At 51.8% G+C, this 26,458-nt stretch overlaps 1 protein-coding gene across 1 annotated transcript in view; it reads left to right on the top strand.

Moving 5' to 3' along the window:
* The window catches only part of ACTN4 (actinin alpha 4), a 72,949-nt gene that overhangs the window by 27,257 nt on the left and 19,234 nt on the right, over nucleotides 1–26,458 (top strand). Inside the window, exons 2-8 of the mRNA XM_055310534.1 lie at nucleotides 18,331–18,445; nucleotides 18,681–18,800; nucleotides 22,292–22,378; nucleotides 23,385–23,472; nucleotides 24,141–24,219; nucleotides 25,389–25,470; nucleotides 26,195–26,280. Coding sequence (XP_055166509.1) covers nucleotides 18,331–18,445; nucleotides 18,681–18,800; nucleotides 22,292–22,378; nucleotides 23,385–23,472; nucleotides 24,141–24,219; nucleotides 25,389–25,470; nucleotides 26,195–26,280 — 657 coding nt within the window. The remainder of the gene's footprint in view (nucleotides 1–18,330; nucleotides 18,446–18,680; nucleotides 18,801–22,291; nucleotides 22,379–23,384; nucleotides 23,473–24,140; nucleotides 24,220–25,388; nucleotides 25,471–26,194; nucleotides 26,281–26,458) is intronic.

Below are 26,458 nucleotides of genomic sequence, written 5' to 3'. Positions count from 1 at the left end.
TATCTTTGGTGGCCATTGTTATTTATGGGGCATTGGCAGAGAAGCCCAAACCATGGAAAATCTAGAGAAAGATAGGCTACACGGTGTGGTTGAGCAGAATTTGATAGCTCTTCGTTGCTCTCCAGGCCATGGGACCCAGAATGACAGTCTGCCCTGTGTCTGCTGTCAGGCCTGGCCTTGGGCTTTGTCTGCCTCATCCCTCCACACCTCTCTCACTGTCCATGAGAGCGATGCTGGGGGAGCAGCCACTCTCTGTTCCGAGTCTGTGCCCCTGGGACCTCTCTGTTCGGGACACAAAACCTGAGACTTGTTTTTCCTTCTAAATACAACTTTGTTCTGCAGGAGAGGAGAAAAGCGAGGAAGAGATTGTTCGTTTGACTATAGTGAGGTGTGCTCTGATACGCCTCTGAAAAGGGCCCATTTGCCCCAGCAGCCTTTGCTGGGTATAGTGAGAGGAAAGGAACCCAGGGAACTTAGTGGGAAACCAAAGCTGGGGGCAATGGACTCTATGTCTCTCTCACAGGAAAATAGAATGGTGCTGGATGGTTCTGTCCTGGGAAAAAGAAGTGGGCTTGGATATTGGCCTTGGTGATTTTAAAAATGTGTAAGCCTTTGCTTGCTGATTCTGTTTCCTCATTTCCCATATACATTTCTGGGCCCCACGGCTGCTCTCTTGGCAATCTCTAGAGACTGGCTAATTTCCACCCCCAAGAGGGGATGGATTTGGCGCTTCCCCTGCACCAGGCACTGTGTTAAGTGCTGGGGATTCAGGTGGTGGTGGCTGCCCTCCTTTCTCAACATCTATGCAGTACATGATCCTTTCAACACACACACACACACACACACACACACACACACACACAGGAACATTTGCAAACAGAATCCGTATGTACCCATCACCCAGCAGGAGCAATTATCATTTTGCCAAACTTGTTTTCAGCACCGTCCAACACTCCACTTTAGAGTATTTTAAAGACAACTCCAGGGGATCCCTGGGTGGCGCAGTGGTTTGGCGCCTGCCTTTGGCCCAGGGCGCGATCCTGGAGACCCGGGATCGAATCCCACGTCGGGCTCCCGGTGCATGGAGCCTGCTTATCCCTCTGCCTGTGTCTCTGCCTCTCTCTCTCTCTCTCTCTCTCTCTCTCTCTCTCTCTCTCTCTCTCTCTGTGTGACTATCATAAAAAAAAAAATAAAGACAACTCCAGACATTACCCATAAATGCGCCTTATGTTTAACTGATACGGATGTATGTTTTCAGTATAACTACACCACACCCTGTCACACTTGATGCTTCTGACCTTGCCTTAAGAAAAAAACAGAAACTCCTCCCCTTTGCCTTCCTTGACATTACCGTCTATTTGTTGACTTCCTCTCATCCCTGTCTCTGGCTCCTTTCCCTCTACCCACCTCTTAAATGTGTGTCCTTTTCTCTGGAGGATTTTTAAGATTTTATTTATTTATTAGAGAGAGAGAGAGAGCACAGGCAGGGGCAGGGGCAGCGGGAGAAGCAGGCTCCCGCTGTGCAGGAAGCCTGACTTGGGGCTTGATCTCAGGACGTGAGGATCCCAACCTGAGCTGAAGGCAGACACTTAACCTACTGAGCCACCCAGGCTCCCCTCCCTGGAGGAGTTTATCCTCCCTGGCCTCTGGTCTTACCTCCCTGTGCAGGACTCCCATGTCTCAAGTCCCAACATACTCATTATTCTCCTATGCAATGGTTTGCTCACGTATCACTGTCACCTGTTAGGCTCTGAGGTCTTTCATGGAGGAATGTGGCCTTACCTCTCCCTGAATGCTGGGCACCAGTACCACTCCCGGCCATGGGAGCAGCTCAAGAGATGCTTAAATGAGTGACCAAGGGAAAACGTGACCCTTCTGCCAAGTTTTAGACTTCAGTTTCTGAATGCTGGCTGCTTGTGCAGCACATAATTCACTTTTAGCATAGCCTAGACCCCGCTTGTTCTGCAGGCCCTTCCCTCTGGGGCTTTTCTGCCCTGGTTGGCCATTGCCCTGCCCGTGGATCACATCCAGGTTAGAAGCCTGGGAGTCATCTTGTGACTTCTCACCCTGCCTGGAGGAGCATCCAGGTTTGCTCATTTCTGTCTCTCAAGTATCTCTGCAGATGCCCACCTTCCTCCTTTCCTTTGCTACTACTGGTGCCCTAGCTCGGGACCACACACGGGCTGCTTCAGGGTGCACATTCCAGTCAGACTGTCTGGGTGCGGCTGCAGTGCTGCCATTCACTGTGTGGCTCCAGTGAAATGCCTTAACCCCTCTGTGAGGATAGTGCCTGCGTCCAGGGGCTGTTGTGAGACCTCTGTGAGTTAACGCTCGTGTGCCCAAGTCTCCTCGGCAGTCTCCCAGCTGTCTTCACTCCAGGCCCCTGCTTCATCGCGTGTTAGCCCTGTGAACGTTATCTTTCTGAGACTCATATCTAATCAGGTCACGAAGAAACCTGCCCCTCATGGCCCAAAGAATAATTTTGGAGTTCTTCAGCCTCTCTGCCTTCTGGCCCGATCTCCTCCCACTTCTCAGGGGTCCCTGGACATCTGCCCATTGTTTTTTACGCTCTTGACGTTTCCACCACATGGAATGACCTTCTTCCCAGGTCATCCCCTATCAGAACACTGCTCCTCTTTCACAGCCTGGATTGGGTGTCGCCTGACCTCTACTGTACTCAGATCACACTGCCCAGCCTATAGTGTCCCTCTCCAGCCCGACCACACACTCCTTGGGCGGGGGGGGGGGGGGGTGTGTGGAGCTGTCAGGTTCTGTAGGTCTCCCCAGACTCTTGCTTGTGATTCTCTTTACTTGTCCTGAATCTCAGCTCCTCCAGGAGATGGGACAGTAATCTGCAGGCCAGTTTTACCTTAGTAGTTGTTTAGTGAAAGAAACTGAGGATTTTTCATACCCTCTGCCTGTAGTTTGTTTGTTTGCTTGCTTGCTTGCTTCCTTCCTTCCCTCCTTTCTTTTTTTTTAAAGATTGTATTTATTTATTCATTCATGAGAGACACAGAGAGAGAGGCAGAGACACAGGCAGAGGGAGAACCATGCTCCACTTAGGGAGCCCGCAGGGAGCCCAACGTGGGACTCAATCTCCAGGACTAGGTCCTGGGCCGAAGGTGGCGCTAAACCGCTGAGCCACCGGGGCTGCCCTGCCTGTAGTTTTCTTGTTCCAGAGGAGAGTATGCTGTGGAAGTTAGAATTCACGGCAAGGGTTTGCTCCCCCCAGGAAGAATGGCTGCCAACTCCGGCAACTCCGCTGTGGATTCAGGCTGCCTTTCTCTCGTCCTCCCCGTCAAATTCTATCTGTGGGCACCAGGCCAGACACTGAGGGAACTTTGGGATCTAGGCCTTCTTATCTTCCCTTTGTTTGTTGCTCCACCTTACAGAAGGGAGCAGGCCTCCACCATCTCAGACTGGAATGGCAGCACATGTGGTGTCTGCCTTCTCCAGCCGCCTGCCACCCACGGAGCAAAGAGGATCAAAGGCTTTAGCAGGGGAGGGGAGGGAAGGGAATTCACGTCAGTGGCACCAGAAACCCCCCTTTCCCCTTCCAGAGCTCCACAGAGCCCTGTCTTACACTCATACTCGATCCGGTGGGATGTAGCAGCTACCGTGGAAGGGCCACAGCCACTTGGAATAGATTTCACACGGAGGATTTGAGACTTAACGCCATGGTATTTTTCAGCAGCACAACTGTGTTTCAAGTTGAGTTTTGTGTATCTGCCATTTTTATAAAATAGACAAAAAGAGCTGCTGAGGGTAAATTTGAGTAGGGGGCACCTGCCCTCATCACTGGCACCCCTCAAGGCAGAGCTCTTTTGGGATTGCTGTTTGAAAATCACTCCTTGTCCACTTCTCCACTCTTGTTGGCCTTGTTTAATCCCAGTGCTCAGAATAGTAGGTGGTGTGTCATAGATGCCCAATAATTTGAAAATTAGAATGAATGATTGCAGTTTGGTTGGGGCTCAGAGCAGTGTCTTCTTCTTGGGGGGTGAGGGCTAGGGGCTGCCCAGGAGGGGGGTTGTCTGATACCAGCATTTTGGGCCCAGGCTGGAATGAATGACTCTGGAATCCTGGAAGGCCTAGTCAGTCACCTTCTTTGGTTCTCAGGCAGTGTCAGGGAACTGACACCTAGCCATTTTGTTCTCTGTGGACCTGAAAGGCTGTGCCTCCCAGTGCAGCTCCTGTTTCTCCTTTTTGAACTCCTCTGAGACAGAGCAGGTGGTTGGGACTCTCTGAACCCATAGAGGACTGGCTGTTCTGCTCCAGCCTGAAATCAGTTTCCTCCAGGCCCTGCGCTGAACCAGGCCCTGTGAACAGAGGGAGGGGTCTAAGCCAGGCCTCCCCTGCCACGTGTGAGAAGGAGAGTGATAGAGCCACTTGGCCTGGGAGCCACCAACCTTCCCCCACTTCTCTAAAGGGCACACAATGGCAGTTGGGCTGCACCTTTGTTTTATGAGTCACCAGTGATAGCCTGTCATAAATTGTTATTTCCTATACTTTCAGAGCTTTATCAAGCCTCTCCTGTGCAATCCGGGAACAGATTTGATGCAGGGTCAGTTAACACATTGTGTTGAAATCTGTCATTGTGCCCATATAAGGCAAACTCCTCAGGTTACTTTTTACCTTGGCAGAATCACAGGAATGTCAAGGTAACCAGGCCACCTCAGCATAGCTCTGATTCTCGTTGGGTCACCTGACTTGCCCTCCCTCTCCCATGACTCACCCTGCAGCCCAGAGCGAGGCCTGCGGTGCTTATGGTGGATGGAATTGGCCAAGGGCCTCTGGGACTGCACTTGGTTTTGTGTCTTCCTTAGAGTGGGTCAGGTGAGAAAAACTACAGGAGGCACCTTATGTGGTGTCTGACAGCAAGATCCACAAACAAAGCAGTCTTGGTCAGACTTGAGGTTGGTTAGGAGACGTGTGGATCCCAGCTCTGACACCTTCCAGCTGTGTGACCATGGGCAGATTGCTTCAGCTTTTGGAGCCTTATCTGTAAAATATAGAGCACTCAGAACAAATTCTGGTAAGCAGTAAGTGTTCAATAAATGTGAGTCATTTGTACAGTTAGATTAGGGGAAGCCTCATACCCCACCCAGTCATAAAAACACCTCTTGCTCTCTTCTCTGAAAGCTCAGCTCCATAGCAGCACTAATGGGTCAGAGAGAGCTGGAGCACTTGAGTCCTCCCTGGAAGACTGACCCCACACCTTCACGACGGTGCTCCATTACCTCTGCGCTTCCCAACACACACGCACAGACAAAGCCATTCCTCTGTCCTGACAGGGCCAGGAGTCAGATCTGCCCCTGAGAGCAGCAGGGGCCTCCTCTTTCACTGACGTCACACTGCTCCTGGAGACAGTTGCCCCTTATGACTGCTCTGTGGTTTGGCCAGGCCTAGTACCAGCCCCAGGAAGGCCTGTAGGTGGGGCGAGCCGGAGTGGGAGCCTAGCCCTGTCACTTTGCCAGGGCAGACGGTTTCACCATTTTTAATGGAGCGATTATGAGTCAGAGGTTTCACTCTCTCTCTCTCTTGACTGGTTCCTCCCAATCCTGTAATTACCCTTTGGCTATAGAACCTTATTTTGGTTTTTCTTTTTTTAAAAAAAATCCTTTCAAGACACTGTTGATACTGTCCTTTTGTGTTCAAGGGATCTAAGACAGAGTGAATATAGCAAAGGAAAAAGACCCCCAGAGCCTGCTTACACGAGGCTAAGGGCTAGAGTGGATAACTCTGAACACCACCAATTACCTCTTGGCAAACTCCGAACTCTAAGCCAGGAATGTTGGGTCTGAGGCACCTCCCAGATTGACGATGGATTCATTCACTCCCTCACCCAGTATTCACTGAGCCCCTGCTCGGTGCCAGCTCCAAAGAGTAGTTGCACTGAGCCTCAGCAGAGGGTGGGCAGGCTGAGAAGTACTCAGCACCTCCTTGGGCCCCCTGCCAGTGCTGGTCCACTCAGGGATGAGAGGAATTGATCATGCAGATAAATGCCCTATATTCTCTTGGCCTCTGAACTCACCCTTCTTCTCGAAGGGATCATCTTACTCCTGGGCTCTGAGTGGGAAGCCAGTGGGACAGAGTACATCTGAAACAAATTTATGTCTTGAGTGTTGCCCCAGGCTCTAGTCGTCAAGAGCACAGATTTCTAGACCAACTAAGTTCTGCCCTAGCCATGTCACCCATCCCCAGACACCCCTCCCAGCTTTCACTGGAGTAGGAGAAGGCTTCTGACCTAATTGGTGGACCATTAAATCAGAATGTCCCAAAACAAGAAAAAGGAAAGAATCACCAAGGAGGAGTTGTAGTTGTCAAAAGCAAAATCTGCCCCACTGTTAGAAATGCTTGTAGGCCTGGCATAATTACCCTTCCCCTACCACAGCCCAGTTTGTGGATCATGTAAGTTCCAGCAGGAATCAGGCTGTCTGCTAGAGGGTGAACAGAGGGAGAAATGGTGGTATTTGCCCTGCCTCCACATGCCACCTGCCTTTTCACTTCTCAGTTCTGTCGGGGAGTTTCTGGGGTGGGCCTTGGTGGCTCAGGGCAGAAGTAGCACTTGCCTGAATGAGACTGGAGTCTGCTCAGTGCCCTCTCTTGCCTTTTCTCCCCCAGTACCAAATGCCTGTTACCTAGGTAAGCAAGTCCATGGGTGGATTGTCCACGCTGAAATGATAAATCTAAAGACTTGTTTCTTAGGCACCTGTTAGGATTCCAAGCCGCACAGTCTCAGGGCCAGAATTGGCTCACTTGGCTATCTTTCTGAAGGATCAAAGTTTAAACCAGACGATCTTTAATCTCTCTTCCTACCCCGAAACCTGAGCTCAGCTGTAAGCTATTGAAAGTAAATGGGGTTTTTGTAGTTCAGACTCCCTGTTCTTCAGGTGAAGCGCCCCTGTGCCTGATGGTTTCACAGCAAAATGCCAGGTTGGGCGAGAGGAGGCGGAGGGCATGTCCCCAGTCTCTGCTGCTGCCCTAATTTAAAAACTGCCTTTTGGGAGTGGAAGTTTTCTCTTTTTAAAGGTAGCTATTTCAGGTAGGCCTCACCCATCTCTTCTTCCTGCTGAAAAGCTTTCTTTTGAGAGCTGAGTGCTGCCTCTACCTCAACCCTGTGGGCCCCAACCACCTTTAGTTGAGACCCTTATCTCCCTGTGTACTCTGTGGAGAGGGCAGCGTCTTCCCCCTTGGGGAGGACTCATTTCTTTTGAGTGTAATCTGAGTAGCTTTGGGTTGGCTGGTTGGTTGGTTTTCCGTGTGTGGGATAGCTCCGGAAAAGGTCCATTTAAGAACAGAAATAAGTTTAGACTGGAGGACCCCCTCCCCTATCCTGGGTTGCCTCCCCCTGCTTTTCTGGGGGGTTTCTTTTAGCTCCATGGTCCGGTTCAGTTCGACAAATCCAGGGGCTCCTTAGTTCTCACTGGGCCTTGGATTCCTCACTTACAGAATGAGGGAGTTAAAGTGGTGGTTCTTAACCCTGGCAACATGTTAGACTCAATTTGGTAAGCTTCTTGAATTTCATTATTCAAGACCCATCTCCAGGGAATCTGATTGATTTGACCTGGGGTGAAGTAGGCATTTTTATGAAACTCCTAGGTCCCATGTATTTATTGTCAGTTGATCTCCATCAAGGGTGAAAGACATATTAAACAGGGAGAGTTTGCTTTTAGTTTTTTTTTTTTTTAAGATTTTATTATTTATTAGAGAGCACACACACAAGCAGAGGAGGGACAGAGAGAGAGGGAGAAGCAGACTCCCCGCTTAGCAGGGAGAAGTATCTGGAGCTTGATCCTAAGACCACTTGAACCGAAGGCAAGACCCTTAACCGACTGAGCCACCAGGCACCCCAAAAGAGTCATCTTTTCAATAAATAGTGCTGAGACAATTGCATAAGCACATGCAGATAATGGAGTTGGACCCCTACCTCACACCATATACAGAATAATTCCAGCTGGATCAAAGACCTGAATGTAAGAACTAAAACTATAAAACTTAGAAGAAAATGTAGACAGAAGTCTTCATGACCTTGGATTGGCAGTGGTTTATTAGATAGGACACCAAAAACACACATAACAAAGAAAAATAGTTATCTTAGACTGAGTGAAAATTAAAAACTTTTTTTTTTTGCTTCAAAGGACACTCAGAAAGTGAAAGTAAAAAGCCCTCAGAATGGGAGAGAATACTTGCAAATCATGTATCTGATAAGGGTGTAGTGTCCAGAATATATAAAGAATGCCTACATACAACAATGAAAACACAAATAGCCAATTAAAAAATGGGTGAAGGGGGGATCCCTGGGTGGCTCAGCAGTTTAGCGCCTGCCTTCAGCTCAGCATCCTGGAGTCCTGGGATCGAGTCCCACATCAGGTGCCCTGCATGGAGCCTGATTCTCCTTCTGCCTGTGTCTCTGCCTCTTTCTCTCTTTCTCTGTGTCTCTCATGAATAAATAAATAAAATCTAAAAAAAGAAAGAAAATTGGGTGAAGGATTAGAAACCTTTTCCAAAGAGGTTAATACAAATAGTCCATAAGTACATGAAAAGATGCTCAACATCATTAGTCATTAGGGAAATGCAAATTAAAACCACAGTGAGGGGATCCCTGGGTGGCTCAGCCGTTTAGCGTCTGCCTTCGGCCCAGGGCATGATCCTGGAGACCCGGGATCGAGTCCTACATCGGGGTCCCTGCATTGAACCTGCTTCTCCCTCTGCCTGTGTCTCTGCCAATATCTCTCTCTCTCTCTCTCTCTCTCTCTCTCTCTCTCTCTCTCATGAATAAATAAAATCTTTAAAACAAACAAACAAAACCACAATGAGATGACACCTCACAACCACCATGATGACTGTAATCGAAGCGTTCAATAATAAGTGTTGGCAAGGATGCGGAGAAATCAGAACCCTCATACATTGCTGATGGGAATGTAAAATGGTAAAGCCTCTTAGGAAAACAGTCTGGTCGTTCGTTAAATGATTAAACATAGAGTTGCTGTATGTCCTGGCAGTTATACTCCTAGGTGTATACCCAGGGACGCTGGAAATGCACATCCACTCAAACTTACACATGAATGTTTGTAGCAGCCTTATTCACAGTAGCATAGGTAGAAATGACCCAAACGTCCATCAACTTGTGACTGAATGGGTAAATAAAATATGACACATCCATACAATAGAATAGTACTTGGACAAAAAGTAACAGAGCACGGACACCCAGTATAACGTGGATGAACCTTGAGAACACTCGGAATGAAAGAAGCCAGACACAAAGGCCACATACCACATTATTCCATTTATATGAAATGTCCATAAAAGGCAAATGCACGGAGACAGAAGGTAGACTAGCAGTTGCCAGGAGCTGGGCGTTGGGGGGACAGAGTGCTCACAGTTTGGTGAAAATATTCTGAGATTAGATAGTGATAACTGTATAGCCTCATGAATAACCTAAAACTCACCGATTTTTTTTTACTCCGATTTTTTATACTTTAAAAGGGTGAGTTGTATGGTATGTGAATTCTAACTCAAAAAAAAAAATTGTTCTCCAAACTATGCACCTCGTTAAAAAGAAGTACGTGCACACCTAGGATCCAGCAACTTTGCCTCTGTGTTGCATTAGTCCTCTGCTGTTGGCTAACAAATTCCCTCAAAGCTTAGTGGCTTCAAACAGTATTTGTTACGGTAAAAATTGAGAGAAAAAAACACCAGAAGAGCTTAAGAGTAATTCTAATATACAGCCAGAGGCAAAAACCTCTGGGCTTAAAGGGTCTCTGGAAGCATGAAGAACTAGGTCTGAAAAGTAAGGAATACCTTTACTCATTTGGTAGTCAGATAGCCAGGCTAAAGGAAGGGAGGTTTGGGGAAAAGTATGTGGTGTCAGCCACTAGTGTATAACCAGCAACGTGGTGAATCCTAGGAGCGGGGGGGTGGGGGAGCTGGCTTCACCAGCTGCAGCACTGATGCCGTGGGTAGCACCTTTTGGAATAGAAAGGATGCAGTGATGAATAGAGCATCAACTGATCACTTACTGCACACTGTGTGTGTATAGCCCTGTTGTTAAACGTTCACATCATTGTCTGTTATCCTCATTTTACAAAGGAGGGAGTGGAAAACAAAACAAAACAAAAAAAACAAAGGAGGGAGTGGAAGCTGAGAGAGGTGCCTTTGTTTTCTATGGCCACACACAAGTGGCGAAGTGAAGGTTTGAACCCATGTTTGAGCTTCGAGGGCTCTTGCTCTCTGGAGCACCGTGCCAGTTTGTCCTCTCCTTGGCCTGCCTCCTAGTCCGCTCATTGCTACAGTGTCCTGGCCCAGCCCTTGAACCTGGGTCACAGCAAGTCCAGTGGCCCTGATGCCTGGGCAAACAAGGCACCTGAGGGCTCCCGTTCCCCTTCCATTGGAGTGGCAGGCCAAGAGCGTGTCTTCCCTGGCTCGTTTTTGGAATATGTACAGTTCCAGGATTTATTTTTGTGAACTGTTGAAAGCAAGCAGTTTTATCCCTAAGTTGGGACTCTCACCAGTATAAAATGGGATTAGAAACCATGAAGCCATCCGTGACTGGACCTGAGAAGCCCCCAAACCATTCTCTTGGTTCTAGGGTTTACTGAGCACCAGCTGTGCAATGCGGTGGGGCCCTGCAGCCAACAGGACTCGGCTCTCACGGAGATTATGGTACACTTGGGAGGGACACTGGTTATGGACAGAGGACATAATTTCTGAAAGTAACAAGTACAGCAAATACGACGTAACAGAGTTAAGTGATTGTAGGGTGCAGATACCAAGATCGGAGAAGGCTTTCTGAGATGATGTTATCTGAGGTAAGTCCTGACTGATGAGCAATAGCCAGCCCTGTGAGGAGCTGCAGGAAAGTTTTAGACCGGTGCTTCTCATGAGGTAGGGACTGCACTCCAGAATCAGCCTGTTGCAGCAGCAGCAGCACATGTGTTTCCGAGAGCTTCACAGGGTGATTGGCTGGGGCAGAACGTTGGCTACTGGGGAGGAGGTGGTGTGGGGGAGAGATGGTTTCTGGAGAGACACGCAGGACCTCTGGAATGCTCACTACTCCGTTCTGTGGTATTTATACCTCTCCTTCAACTGGGAAGTCAGAGCTTTTTCATGTAGGCTGAGAAAACTCCGAATAAGGCAACGTCAGGCCAGGACCTAAGAAGCATTCCATATTTCTCTGTAATTGCTTTCAAATTAGGTTATGTCATCATGGGGCAGGCACATGCAGCATGCCCGCTTTGCCCTTGGCTAGCTGTGGAATTGGGTTCTGGGTGGGCAGCTCATTGTGTCCTCCATGCTACAAAACCACCAGCCTTAATTTCCCCCCTCTGGCTGGCCTGCATCTGTCTACATGATAGCCCTGTTATCATGAGTGGTTCATCTTCTTTTCTCAGCCTCCTCCTGGTTTCTGTCCCCTTAGGCTGTGGTTAAAGGCAGTGGGTCTTCAAAACAGTACTTATGTGTACAGTCTCAGAACTGTTCCAGAGGCTCACAGATTCCCTGGACAATCCATACAGCTGTTGCCAGGGTGATTGCCTTTTTTCTGGGCTGCTGGCAACCCAGATTCCAGTAGGCTGAGGCATTGGGCCCTGAAAGGGCCTTTATAGTTGGTGGATGAAACCCAGAGGCCAGGAGAGCAGTTTCTGCTTTCAGGAACTGAAAAGATGCCCCACTGGGGCCAGGCCTCATCTGAAGCCTGGCAGTAGCCAGGCAGATAGGTGATAAGAAGGGTGGATGCCTATCCTTGGGATAAATAGCTGTCCCTCCCTTGTGTCCAAGCCCCAGACACCCTTCCTGAGGACTCGTGGAAGCAGGAACCATGGGCAGCATCAGGCAAGGTGGGAGTTCAGGAGGTGGGACGGCGCCCTCCCCCTCAAGGCAGCTGATGCCCCAGCGGAGCGGCAAACCCAACACGGTATTGCAGAGCTGAGGTTTGAAAACTCTCAGCACCGTAGGGAGCCGTGTACCCTGGGGGAGTTTGCTATGGCCACTTCCAGTCAGTCCTGGGCCTGGGGAAAAGATGCAGCTGGTCCTTGTAGGTCAGGCTTTTGGCCTGCGATGTGCTGCTAAGGGGGTGGGCAGCACACACAGCGGAAGGCGGGGGATGCCGCATGAGGCAGCAGAGAGTTTTTCCTAAAATTCTGTGAAGCGTGGTGTCAATGGAATCCACATGTGAGGATCTGCCGCGTGAGTAGGAATACTGCAGCCTCCGACCCTGGTCCAGGAGCCCTCCTTGCCAGGGCTGATCATCAAAGCCAGTGTGCTCGCCCCAGCCAAGGCACTTGGCTGAGCCTGTTTCTAGGCCCAGACTGACTTGCAGGAGACTCCCTTTATTCTGGGTTTAGTGGAATTCCAGTTTCCAACAGATACTTCCCTCCATACCACCGCCTTCAGTATTACGACCATGTTTTGTAACAGGGACCTTGTTTTGGAACAGGAAGTCGTTGAGAGAAAGAGGGAAGCAAAGTTTTTCCAGCTGGGTCAGCCACATCCCGCCAGAACCCTTTCTTGCACTCACCATCACTCTGTCCGCTGGAATACCACTTGGTTGCCCTGGGTCTTCAAATGTTTGTTTCTTATTCAGTGACTGCCCCCAAGTAGAGTTTAACACTTTGGGTTGGGGGAGGGAGTCATCGATGAATGGCTCATTAAAGCCCCCCCCCACATTCCTGGCTGCTTAGGTCACCTCCCAAACAATATCCATCATTCATTCCCCCTGCCGCCCGACATCCTGGCCACTGGGAGGGGTCCCTGTGACACAGGAAGGACTTTATGACCAGCATGCTAGACCTCCTCTCCCTCCCCCCCACACAGTGACAAAGCAGAAACAGCCCAGGGGCCCTTCTGAAGCCTGCCTTCCCTGGTGCACCACAGCACTGGGAGTGGTGACTGGATCCCAGCAGAACCAACAAGCCCATCTTTCTCCTTCTACCCCTTCCTCTCCCCCACTCACACCCTGTGCTATTTTAACAACCAGAGAAGAATCTTGAACAGGCTGCCAGTGTGCAGAGGCAGGTTCTAAAGCCTCTTCTCTGTGGTTTTCTTCACATGTATTCTCAAAGACCAGTCCACATCCTTCCTTCCTCCCTAGATAGGTCAAGGGCTGGGTGCAGACTCCCTTCTCAGAATGGCAAGGACAGGCGGGAAGCGACAAAGCCACCACTGGTGTTGTTTTGCCTGCCTTGCACTGGGTCCTGGCCACCCTTTAAGAAGCAAGCGAGGTTTGGGAGGCACAGCTCTGCCTGCTTCACTCTGTGAGCTCCCCTCCAGCTCGGGGGCTGGGCTGAGGCTGGGACCCTTGGGACCCTTCTTGACTCCATCCTGCTGGCTCTGACAGGACCCGGCATCCCACTCGGACATTGTGGATGCTCAACTGCCCTGTGTTTGTGTTGAAAGGCTCTGTGACCTTGGGCAAGTCACTTCACCTCTCCCTGCCTCAGTTTCTTTATTTATAAAGTGGAGATGATAATTTACATAATCACGAGGTTGGTGGTTTTAAAGAGTTACAATGTATAAAGAGTAAGAACTAGTAATTAGCAGTTCTTGCATAATTACCTTTGGCATGCCCCTCCCCCCCCACATGTAAATTCTGTTTTGCTTCTTCCCATGCCCAGTATCTAATAGGGGTTCCAAGTCAGGATTTGGGATTGATTGGCCAGGTGAATGCACTGAGCGCCCAGGGACATGGCCATTGCTCAGAGTCAGTGCTTACCCTGAAAATGACCTTAACAGTAAAGCCCAACAGAGCTAGATGCCTTGTGCCTTTTCCTCCTCCCACAGAGTGCCTGCCAGTAGCTCTGGATACCTCTCCCCTCACCCCCCGAAGTGAAATGGAAACCTTGAGCTTGCCTTTCTCAGGCACGGCAGTCCATATCTCCAACCTGGCTCTTCTACCTTCCTTCCGCAAGGTTCTCTCAAAGGTTCTTCATTCTCTCTTCTTCCTGGTGGTCCAGCTTTGACCCTCGTCCCCTTCAGCTCTCCCCTTACACAGCAGATGGGGTGACCTTCCCAAGGCCCAGGGAGGTAGGCCTGGCCAGCCTCCTGGCACAGCTTGCTCCCTTCTTCCTGCTCCAACCTGCTGGAGGGCCTTTGCACAGGCTGTTCCTGTTCTGGAAAGTCTCCCGTATTTTTGTCTTAACTCTTTCTTGGTTGTATCAGAGTCTGGGAATCACCTTGTTAGGGAAACTTCACCGTGTCTGCCCCTAACCACTGGATCAGGAGCTAGCATGCTGAACAGTCTTCAGCTCCCTTTCCGAGGGCAGCAGGGAGGAGGGCACATACCTGCCACCTCAGAGTGGGGCCTCTGAGATTTAAGTCCAGCTCTGTAACTTTCCAGGCACATGATTCCTGGGGGGTGGGGTGGGGTGGGTGGGATGTCAACACCTCTCAGACCCTTGGTTTCTTCTGTAAAATGGGGCAGTGGTGGCAACTACCCCACAAGATACTTGTGAAGATGAGAGAAGCTAATACGTGACACGGTGTCCAGCACACAGTGAGCTCTGTTGGAAGTGTCTATGCCAGTTGTAACTCTTACCATTTCCCCTGCGGGTGTTACCTCTGTAGTTGAGTAGTTGTTTGATTGATGAGACCCTCTCCCTGTTCAGACTGGGCAGTCCATGAGTGTACAAGCTGTGTGCAGTGTTGTTCACGCCTGGGTAGTCAACCCAGGACCTGGCCTGGGGTTGACACCCAGCAAATGCTTGTCAAGGGAATGGATGTGTTCCAACCCCATGGACCTGGGGCATTGTGGAATGGTGGGGCCTGTTAGTGCTTGGGCTCTGTATTGCATGCTCTGAGAATTTTACATAGCAGAAGGTGGTGTGGTGGGCACACACGGCCTCTATCTTTTGAAACCACCCCTCCACACTATCCACCTCACACATCTTAGTCTAAACTGGGTAGGGAGGGGAAGTGTATAAGTAGAGAGTTATTCATACCCAGCTAGAAAAAACTGAATCTTTAATATCGTGTTTAGATTCCAGCTCCTACTCACCAGTCACTGTGTGAAGAAGTGGCAGTCTCTGGTTGACTTGTTCCCTGAGAATGGCCTCATGAGGTCCTGTTCTCCTTGTCCATGAGCCTCTGGTGTCAGTACCTGCCCCTCATCTTCCAGAAGGAGAAAACAGAGCTGAGCAGAGCATGGAGTAGAAGGGTGGGAGGCCTGTCAGTGGGGTTTCATTCTATCTGTGGCAGATCCAGGAGGGAATTCTTCTTCTCACCCCTAGGCTAGGCAAGTGAATATTCTGTGTTCTGCTTAGGACTGTGTCTGCTTCCAGCTAGGGAGACAGCAGTGCCCAGTGCAGAGATACCATTTATCTGTAATATCTCTTTTCCTTGACATATGTATAATACTGAGTGCTTACTTAATCTGTGCCAGGCACAGTCCTAAGTGACTTACTTGAATTACTTTGTTTAATCTTCATTTAAGAGGAGAGGTTACTGTCCCTATTTCATCAGTGAAGAATCTGAGTCTCATTGCTTGCCCAGGGTTATCCTGCTGGCAGGTTGCCTCACTGGCAGAGGCAAGACTTGAATCCGGATCTGTGTGAGTCCCAAGCCCCAGAGCTCTTGTGTGGTTGCCAGAGAATATGAGCAAAGGATGGTGTATGTATTTGGAGGGCAGATAGTGCAGTGACCTTGTGAGGATGGATAGCCTGAACCCGACAAGGTGAGATTTGTTCACAGCCTCCACAGAAAGAGGGTCTCCTGCAATTTCCTTTCCACTCCCAACCATGGTGCTGGGGTAAGGGCCTCTGCAGAGGGAAGCAGCCACTGTGCACGCAGATAATTCATCTAGCATTTACTTGATGCCAGGCACTATGTGACATGCTTTAAAGCATGTCCATCTCTTAATCCTTACAGCAGCTACAGGAGGTAGGTTCTGATAAGACCATCCTACAGAGAAGGAAACAGGTATAAGTAGGTCAAGGAGCTGGCATTCAAACCCAGACCTCTGCCCTTTGAGAGCATGTGGGCATAACCCAGGCAGGCCAAGCTGATGAGGGCTGCCGTTAGACAGATCTGCAGGCCCTGCCTGCACATCAGGGACCTAGATCTTGGCCCCAACAGCACCAGAGCCCTAGGGGAGGATGGGATTGGTCACTTTGCTACTCACCAGCATCTACTCTTTCAGATACATGCATAAGCAGAGGCCTGGCATTCCCGGCCCGCTGCTGCCCGTGGCTTTGTAGGATGGTTGAATTGCCTACCTGTTCACTGCCCACCGCTGCAGTCGGCTGTGCCTTAGGCATAATGGCACATGAGATGTGAGACCTGACTCCTACCCCCTCAGAGCGTGCACACATGCAGGCAACATCCAGTAAAACAGAATAACTGGAGAATGCTGCTGAGAGCTGCAGGGGTTTCGTGGTGGCCAGGGCATGCAGGGGACCGAGAAGGCACTCTGGAAGAGGTGGCAGAATTTCGGGAGAGGAGGAGGTCTGGAAAGGCCCAGCGACGATGACCAGGGACCTGCTATTGACTGAGCACCTGCCATGTGCTCTACAGACATCACCATCACAAATTGTCACACAGACTATGACTTGAGTTCTGTCTTCATCGCTGTGTTGCAGATGAGGAGGCTTATGTGTCCACATGGGTGGCATAAGCAGCAGTCTAGCCCTGGTTTGTCTGAATCGAGAGTTGTGGAAGGGGGAGCTGGAAAATGAGGTAGGAAGGCGCATTCCTGTGTTCCTCAGTGAGCACCTGCTTGGTGTCCAGAGCTCATACATGTGGGGAGGCAGAGAATGACACTTAACTGTAAGAGCCCAGAGGGAAAGGTGCTGTGATGAGAGCTGCCCAGAGGAGGTTCAGAACATCTGTGTCAGAATCGGGTTGAGGCAAGCAGGTCAGTGTGGGTGTCCCTAGGGAGCTGCACTTGAAGCTGATTTTGAGGGATCAGTAGGTACCAACTTAGGAAAGGCGGAAGCAGGGCCCAGGCACCCTTAACTGAGGGGACAGCCCCACAGGTCTGTGTCCCCCATGCAGAATGGCGATAGGTTGGGTGGGGACCCCTGGCCCACCCACAGTCTACCCTTCAGATTTGGGTCTGGAAGGCAACCCTGTGCCCATCCTTGCTGTGGCACAGCATGTTAATTAGGCGGCTTCTTTTTCTGGGAGGGGCCTTGTGTTGAGTCTCTGAATGAGCAGGAGTGGTGACAGTTATGAAAACACATGGTGCCCCGCTAGAGGCTCCTTGGAAGCCCCTCGCCCCCCACCTGGCCTCTGCCTGTGCCTGGGCATGGAGTATGCTCTTGTGTGCTCCTGGCCCTCTGCCCACGTCCATGCTGGCCCCTATAGATTGAGGGGGCAGGGCGGGGCACAGAGGCTCCATGAGAAACAGAAGTGTGGCATTTTTCCCAGACCCTGCTGTGGGACGCTAAGTGGGCCGGTTTCCCCAGAAGGTGTCTGGACACGTCCATCTTTAACTGATGTGACGTGCTTCCTGGAGCTGATGTCTGGTGACATGCCCAGCCAGTGGCGGGCTGAGTGATGGAGGCCCTATGCTCAATATTCTGTGTTTGGATTTGGGACTTGGGCTTCTTATATGTGGCCCTTTCTACCCAAAAGCATGTTTTCACCTCTCAGCATCTGCATTCTCTGTGTTTTATGGAAACTTCCTCAGAGACAGCTGCCTAACCCAGGTGGGAGGTGGGTCCCTGCCTCCCACTTGCCTTCCAGCCCCCTTAAGATTTGGAAGAGTGGTATATGGAATGTTCTCCAGGGAACAGAGGATGTCTGGCCTGCTGGGAAACAAACTAGGCTTGCAGAGGGCTCCAAGGATCTGGGCTCCTGGCCTTTTAGGGTAGGTGTTTGCTGCCAGGCCAGCCAAAGCTCCAAGAGAGACCGATTGAGGAAACCTTGAATTTATAGACAGCTTTGATTTTCCAACTGCTTTCCTGCTCCACGTCATCTCTGTGCTTGCCCCAAACCCCTGAGGGGCAAGGAAGCCAGCGCCAGAGGGGCCCTGTGGTCTCATCCACTTGCTCTCAGGGAAGAAGGGCTCAGTGTGTCTATCCAAGAGAATGTAAGGTCCATGAGAGCAGGGACAAGGCATCTCATTTCCATACTCAGTGTTGGGGGGGGGGTGCTCAGTCACGTTTGCATGACTGGGTTCTAGTCCGCGCTCTGCAACTCACTACCTGGCTCATCATGTGGTGGGTCTATCAACTACCCTAAGCCTCAGTTTGCTCAGATCAACTTGCCTGGGTCGCTTAAAGATCAGAAATAGTAGTGCCCACGTTGTCCCAGGGTCAGGGCTGTGGCCTAGCCCTTGTGCTAGGAAGCCCTAACAGCTGTGCTGATCCTCCAAGCCTCTCTGTCACGTTTCCCCAGACATTCACAGCCTGGTGCAACTCCCACCTGAGGAAGGCTGGCACACAGATAGAGAACATCGACGAGGACTTTCGAGATGGGCTCAAGCTCATGCTTCTCCTGGAGGTCATTTCAGGTGAGGCTCCTTTCCACCGCAGCTCAGCCCACACCTGGGACAGGTGCCCTGTAGCAGATCCCAGGGACCTACTGTCCTGGGCCTGCTAGAGAGGAGGGTGCGCACGAAGGGCTGCAGCATGTCCAGGCACTGCTGTGGTGGGGTGGACCAGAGTGCCGTGGTGGCTGGTTCTGGAGAGTGGTGGGGACACTAAAGCTTCCCTTTCCCTCCCTTTTTTTCGGTGTGTGGCTCTCAGGAGAGCGGTTACCTAAGCCGGAGCGGGGCAAGATGAGAGTGCACAAAATCAACAATGTGAACAAAGCCCTGGACTTCATCGCCAGCAAAGGAGTCAAGCTGGTCTCCATCGGGGCAGAAGGTGAGCTCGGATGAGGCAGCTCAGTTCCTGACCTGTAGGCTCTGAGCCTCAAGTTCTGTGTTCTGAACAGAAGCCGTGTGGGTGGTAGAGAGAACACTTGGGGGTGTGCAAAGCACCAGTATATATCCAGCAGCGACCACAGTGACTACCCTCAGAGTGATCACTGAGCCCACAACCTCCTCCGCCCCTCCACTTGCAGAATAATCTCCTGCGGGGTGGTGGGGGGAATGGCTTTGACTTGAACCCTGGACACCCTCATCACCCTGCTTGTGCTGAGCCGGGGAGACACTGACAGACATGTGACCTGGCATCTCTGTGTGCCTAGAACACCTTTGCCCTTTGGCCCTGCCTGCTATCTGTGGGCAGGAGGGAACAGAGAAGAGGGGACACTTAAGGCCCAGTGTCAGGGCTCTAGGGTGGGGAGGTGCAAGTCCAAAGGTCAGTAAGTAGACTTTCCTGGCTTCATGACCTGAGGGTTACCCAGGACACTCTGTGCCCCGTGAGGACACCCAGGACTGCGATCCTTCATTCTAGACCCTCCCGCTAGAGCAACAACATGCTGTCCCCTCCAGCAGCCAGCTTGTCTTGAGCTCACAGGCGCTTTTGGAGATGAGGTGAGGCCTGATGGAGCCCAGAAGCTCACCATCAGCTTGCACTCACAGTTCAGCTCATTAGAGCAGGATTTCCTACACCCTGACATCCATGTTGTCCCAGCTTTTAGAAAAACAAAGAAAACTAATTGCCATTAATGACAGGGCTCTGAGAGTTTGGCGAAGACTCTAGGCCAGAGTGTGTATGCTGAGTTCCAAGGCTCTGCCCTTGCCTGGGACCTCTTGGGGAGGGGTGCCAAGTGTCACATGCCATGTCGAGGTAGTTGGTGTTTGTTTAAAAAAAAAAAAATCGAAACCCAAAAAATCAGTTGGGCCCTCAGATTTTCTGTCCTTAATATGGATCTTTCCTTCTGGCTCCGCTCCAGCCTTCTGCTTCTCACAGCTGCATTTATTTTGCTCAAATGCTAGCCTGTAAATACAAGTAGGGGTTAGAGGAGAGACCTGGTGGCACTCATCAGTTTTCATTTGAAGAAAAACTCCGTCGAAAAATGTTCTCTGTTCCTGCCCAAATTGGTTCACTCTCAGTCCCTGTGACTGCTGGGCCCTGAGACAAAGCTGGAAGGCAGCCCACTGGAGGCACCCCAAGGGCTCCAAAATACTTGAGAGCCTAGCCCCTGCCCTGCCCCCTGCCCCTCCATGCAGTCTAGGCTAGAGGAGAAACATGGCTTCCTTATAGGGGCACAGCTGGTGCATGTGTCACCACAGAAGAGGTGTTCCCTTCCCCCACCCCCCCCCACCCCCACGGTCTCTCCCTGCGTGACTTGCCTGATCAGGGAGCTGCGGCCTCCTCTCCAGCTGGTGTCCGTCCTCCTGCTCTGGAGTGCCCAGCACTTGGGGGGGAACGCAGTGTAGATTTCCTGACTGGGTTGCCGCCCTTGCCCTAGGCTGGGAAGACTGCCTGGTTTCCGGGTCTGGGGTTCTGAGCCCTGGGAAAGGGCCCCACAGACATTGTGTCCTTCCCCTGCTCCAGCCAACAGGCTATGCATGTCTCCTAATCCCAAAACTCTACAGCGGAAAGCTGCCCTCTGCCATTAGCCGGTGCCTTTGCTGTGGAGAGTATCTCTATTATGGCTCACGAGCCCCTCCCTTCCTTCTCCAGTGTGCCCTTGGGGAAGGCTGGGCCTCATCCTCTGGGTGATGGCTCTACATTGAGCCCATCCCAGAGGTTTCTGTTCTCCAGGGTTAGTGGACAGGGTCTGTCTCCCTGCACCTGCTGTGCTGAGATGTCAGGAGGATGGGGTGGGCAGAAGGCATTCAGGGGACCACCATGGCCCGTCCGGCTGGCAGACTGAGGGATGAGGCCACTTGCATGCAGTTCTCCTACCCAGCCCTAAACACATGGTGCCCCTGAGTGTTACAGAGGTAACTTCTCTCTAAGCCCCTGAAGCTGAAGAACATGTGATACAGACCCTTTTCTCTCACTCCCGGAAGTTTGAGAGTGTAGTTGGTTTTCTGTTAAGAAAGCATGTCCCTTCCCAGCTGGGCCTGTGTCCCCGCTCTCCCTGTCCTGCATCATCTTCCCCAATGGTAGGGTGCTGGTACAGCAGACAGTAGTGCTCACGAAGGCAGGCAGAGAACAAGTTAACCCACAAACCCACAGTTTTATAAATGATGGTCAGTGTGTGAGGGGGAGGGCAGGCTGCTGGGGGGAGGCCCTGGGCTTGCACCTTCTGATTGATGGTTGGAGAAGCCGTTTCGGGGAGGTGACGGCAGAGGCTCAGAGGGTGGGAAGGCCATCTGATGAGAGAGTCCAGGGGTGCACTTCATGGGTGGGCAAGAAGTGTGTGCTCTTTCGAGCAGGAAAGACCTGACTTTCCGAAAGGACACAGCCCGAGTATGCCGGGGAGCAAGGGGCTGGGTCACCCCGGGCAGGGGTTTTTTGTTTTTTTTTTTTTCTTAAATTTTTATTTATTTATGATAGTCACACACAGAGAGAGAGAGAGAGAGAGAGAGAGAGAGAGAGAGAGAGAGAGGGGCAGAGACATAGGCAGAGGGAGAAGCAGGCTCCATGCACCGGGAGCCCGACGTGGGATTCGATCCCGGGTCTCCAGGATCGCGCCCTGGGCCAAAGGCAGGCGCTAAACCGCTGTGCCACCCAGGGATCCCCCGGGCAGGGTTTATAAGTGGGATTCAGGAGCACAGGCTTCACTTTAGATGTGGTAGAGCATTAAGCAGGTGAGCAACACAAATCCGATGTACTTTTTTTTCATTTATTTTGTGTGTGTGTGTGTGTGTGTATTTATATATATACACACACGTACATATACATATATATTTTTAAAGATTTTTATCTCTAAAGTGAGTAAGAGAACACAAACGGGAAGGGGCAGAGGGAGAAGCAGACTCCTCACAGAGTAGGGAGTCCTCAATCCCAGGACTCTGGGATCATGACCCGAGCTGAAGGCAGATACTTAACCACCTGAGCCACCCAGGCATTCCCCACCCACCCCCACCCCCGCACCTTTTAACGTGATCTCCCTGGCTGCTGTGTGGTGGTGGGTTACACGAGGCACTTAGGAGGCAGTGTGTCGAGCTCTGGGTGAGACCACAGTGGCCTGGACAAAGGTGAAAGGACGTGGACAGATTCTCAACAGACAGTAGTACTAGTCCAGCACGCACCTGCCAGTGGAGAGATGTGCCTGTAACAGCATGAGGGAGAGGCTGACAGACAGCTGGGGGTGCCAGCCCGGCACCTGGGATAAGCCTCAGGGAGGAGCAGTCTTGAGCTGGGTGAGAGAACAAGCTGGCCAGGTAGGAAGAGGCTTGTGTGGCCCACAGCACATGTGCAGAGGCTAATCAAAGCTGATCTACATAGAGGCAGAAGGAGTTCCCTCTGGCTTTAACAACCTTCTCACCGTCTGCCCCCTTCCCTGCTTGCAGAGATTGTGGACGGCAATGCAAAGATGACCCTGGGAATGATCTGGACCATCATCCTCAGGTTTGCCATCCAAGACATCTCTGTGGAAGGTGAGAGCCCACGGATTGGCAGAGTACAGCCTTTTTGCCCCACCCTGCTTCTAGGTTGGGGCAAGTTAGATGACAGTGTTGGGGTTTTGTCTTCCTGCTTGAGGCCCTGCCCTGTTTCCCCAGAGTCCCTCACAGGGCCCCTGCCCTGTACAAGAGTGGTTAGTGAGATGCTGGCCCCGGCTGCAGGGGAGGGGGGCCCCAGCAGCTGCCCAGTTCTGGTACCCACGCAGAACCCTTTGGCTCCTGAGGTCTCCATCTCAGTGGACCCTCACACAGTCCTCGTCAAAGGGGCATAATTGGTCCCATTTTACAGTGGTGGAATCTGAGACACAGCAAACTAGTGATGGGGTCAGGCCTGGCCTGGTCCTCCCCTCACATCAGCACCTTCGTATTTCTGTTTGACACCCCCACCCTCAGACCTTTGCCTCCGTGAACCTAGGGCCAGGCCAGGCCAGCCAGGAATGAGCTGCTTAACTTCCCTCCGAGCACTTGTGTGTGCCACAGCATGAGAAAAGTTCTCTCAGCCAGTGCATGGAGGGAGCTCCTGCAGCAGGCCACAGTGGTGACCAGAACAGAAGTGTACCCTGTCCCCAGCACTCCCAGTCTGTCGAGCACAGAGCCGTGCGTGGGGAACAAACGACCTGGCCCCCTCCCACTCCACTTCTCTGAAGCAGCCACATCTGGGAGACCCTGAGTGGGCAAAGCCAGCATCAGAGGCTTGTTTGGCACCATGTTCTGGCAGATAAAGGCACAGGCTTTGTGGTCAGAAACATGGCACAGGTTCAGGCCCTGGTGCTCTCCTGTCACTGCCACTTCCTGGGCAAGTGACTGCTCAGGGTTCTGGGTACAGGTTGGTGGTTAGGACCAGCAGAGGCCTGCCAGTGCTAGGAACAGGAGGAGTTCTTACTACTGGCCGTGCTCCTATTCCGTCTGACTCCTGTCCTTGATCTGAAAGTATCCTTCGAAAGTATTTGAGCCAGTGCTCACTGTCTTGTGTGTTCCTCAGAGACCTCTGCCAAGGAAGGGCTGCTCCTGTGGTGCCAGAGGAAGACGGCGCCATATAAGAACGTCAACGTGCAGAATTTCCACATCAGGTAAGCACCCAGCCAGAACATCCCAGCCCATTTCCTTCCCTCGCTGCTCCCTAGAACGGAGATCTATTCTGCCACCTACTCTGTTTTCCTGGTTCTGCCCCATGGGTCAGGGCCACCAAGGTGGGAAGTCACGTAGCACAGGCACTGGTCTCCCACAGTGGGCCATCTCCCTCCACAGTGGGCTGTCCATTCAGGGGAATCTTGCAGTGCAGTGTTCAGCAGATTATGCTGTCCCAGTGGCAAGCACTTGCTCATAAAGTACTGGTCACACATCAGAGGCTGGTGTAAGTGTTTACATGTATTTACTCCTTAATCCTCACAACAATCCAGTGGCGTGTAGGTGCTGTTACTACCCCATTTTACAGACATGGAAACTGAGAGAGCAGGAGATTATGAAACTGGCCCACGGTTACACTGACAGTAAGTGAGAACTGAGATTTCACCCCAGACCATCCGGCACCAGCAGTCACGCTCATGGCTTCTCTACCATTCTGTCTCTGGGCAGTGCCTGATGCATGTGCGCACGCGCGCACACACACACACACACACACACACACACACTCTACATCAATAAATGGGAATTAACCATTCCTGTGAATTTCCTGGGCCATCAGTGCTTGTGTGATGGTGAGAGGGCCTCGTTTTAACCTTTACCTTTCCATCCCCAGCTGGAAGGACGGTCTTGCCTTCAATGCACTGATCCACCGGCACAGACCAGAGCTGATTGAATATGACAAGCTGAGAAAGGTTTGCTTCTTGCATTCTCCTTAATGGCCCAGAGATACATTGAGTCTGACCCTGACCCTGGGATGCCTTCCCCTAGCTGGCATCTGTAGCTGGATTCTGTGCTCAGATGGGCTGGGAGAGCCTGTGCCAGCTGTCACCAGACCCCAGGCTCTGATTCTTACCTCCCTTGCTCCCCTGGGGGACTATCTCCTTCTCCCTTTATGGCCATTGCGGCTGCCCACAGTTATTTTAGGGCCTGGCCAGCCATGCCATCTAGCTCCCCTCCCTTAACCTTTTAGATTCTAGAAGCATTTTCTCTCTGCCTAACGGAGAAGAGTGGTAAGGAATTTGAAACCGTCACTGCTGGCAGGTGTTTCCCGTGTAGGGTCCTGTCTGATTTGCCTGTACAAGGCTTGTGATCCTGTAAGACCAAAGCCCTGCCCTGTAGGAGCTCCCAGCCAGTGGAGAAAGCAGGATAATGTGTCCAGAGCAGACCAGCCCCACAAGGTCCTGTACATGTGCTCAGGCTGAATGGGGGCAGGAAGGGAATAGGACCAGACAAGTGCTGCGGAGGAAGGATGACACATCTGAGCTGGCATGGTCAGGCAAGGGCCCCTGGAGGAGGGGACATACTCACTGGGGGTGGGGGTATGAGCCTGCACTTGGCCTGTTCATGCTCTGCCGAGTAACCCGATTGAGCTCTAGCTGGATATTAACTAAGGCACGTGAGGGAAGATCTTTAATGCTGTGGATAGTGGGGAGACAGTGTGAAGGATGCTTCAGGAAGGCTGGACCTTGGAAGCTCTCAGTTTACTCCCTCCCCGCCGCCCCCCAGTGCTCTCTTGGGTGTGGAGCACACATTTTCTCAAGTTGCAGGACAGAAGTCTTAATCTGGAGTCTGGAGGGCTGGAAAGTGTAATAAAAGAGCACACCTGCATTTTCTCTGGAGAAGAGGTCGACAGTTTGCCCCACAAAGATTTCCAGAGGCGTTCCTTTGAGTGGGAGTTGACTGTACCTGGGTATCCCCCTCTAGCCCCCACAGCAGCACAGGGAGCTGAGAACTGCCTAAAGAATGCTTTTAGTCCTACCCCTTCCCAAAATGGTTCCCTTGCGGGCCAACCTTGGCCCTGTGCTTCTACACCCTGCCCCTGACAGAGTTCTGCCTCCTTCCTTCACCTCCCTCCTGCCAGGACGACCCTGTCACCAACCTGAACAATGCCTTCGAAGTGGCCGAGAAATACCTGGACATTCCCAAGATGTTGGATGCGGAGGGTAAGCACATCCCTTTGTTCAGTCACCACCCTGTTCTGTGAGCATGTCTTGCAGTAACTTGAGGTTAGCTGGCGGTGCCAGTGAGAAAGGCTGAATGAAGCTGGTCGAGCCAGGGACAGGGTGCTGCCTGGGAGCCAGAGCGGGAGCAGCCCGAGCAGACCAGACAGGCTCGGGTAGGGCTGGGGGAGGACTGGGGGAGTGAGGGAAAGAAGCTTGAAGAGGACGAGTTCTGGGGGCTGCATCTCTGAACAGAGCCCTGCCTGAGTCCTGCTGCTCCCCTGGAATGGGCAAGCCAGGTGGCCCCGGAGGGCTGGCTCCTGCAGACAACCAAGTCCGGAGCCCATCAAAGTGGAGTGTTTGTTTTTTCCTTTTCCGGCTTTGCTCCATTTCCCAGCCGCGCACCACCCCCAGCCAGGACCCATGGCTGTGGCCTCTGGTGGCCCCTGGGCTTGACTGTCCGGCAGCCCCTGGAGGCCATTCTCAGAGAGAGGAAGTGGCCTCATTTTAATCCAGTTCCCACAGCCTTGGCCTTTCTAGAGACCACGGGGGATAGAGGGGCTGAGGGTGTGGACAAGCCCACTGGAGTCACCGGGGGTCACTGAACCCATTCTGAGGGTCCTTCTCCTGGGATGCCTGTGGCCTTGGGAGACTTTGGATCCCAGTGAGCGACCACCCCTCCCCCTGCCCCTACTTGGGCAGTTTAACCCTTGTCGTTCACTTACAGACATCGTGAACACGGCCCGGCCCGACGAGAAGGCCATAATGACCTATGTGTCCAGCTTCTACCATGCCTTTTCGGGAGCGCAGAAGGTACCGGGCAGGGCCAGGCCGGCCCACCTCGCCGCCACTGCCCAATGCCGCTGCTGCCTCTCGCCTCCCACGCTCACCTCATTTCTCTTGCAGACGGCAGTGGCCTCTCTCCGACTGGAAGCCACCCCCCCGACTCCAGGCATCACTGCCCATTTAGTCTTTGCTCACGCTATCTACT

This window comes from Nyctereutes procyonoides, unplaced genomic scaffold (genome assembly GCF_905146905.1).
Source record: "Nyctereutes procyonoides isolate TBG_1078 unplaced genomic scaffold, NYPRO_anot_genome, whole genome shotgun sequence".
Taxonomy (NCBI): domain Eukaryota; kingdom Metazoa; phylum Chordata; class Mammalia; order Carnivora; family Canidae; genus Nyctereutes; species Nyctereutes procyonoides.
The sequence above is the reverse complement of the archived record's forward strand: the minus strand, read 5'-3'. Positions and strand labels throughout refer to the sequence as shown.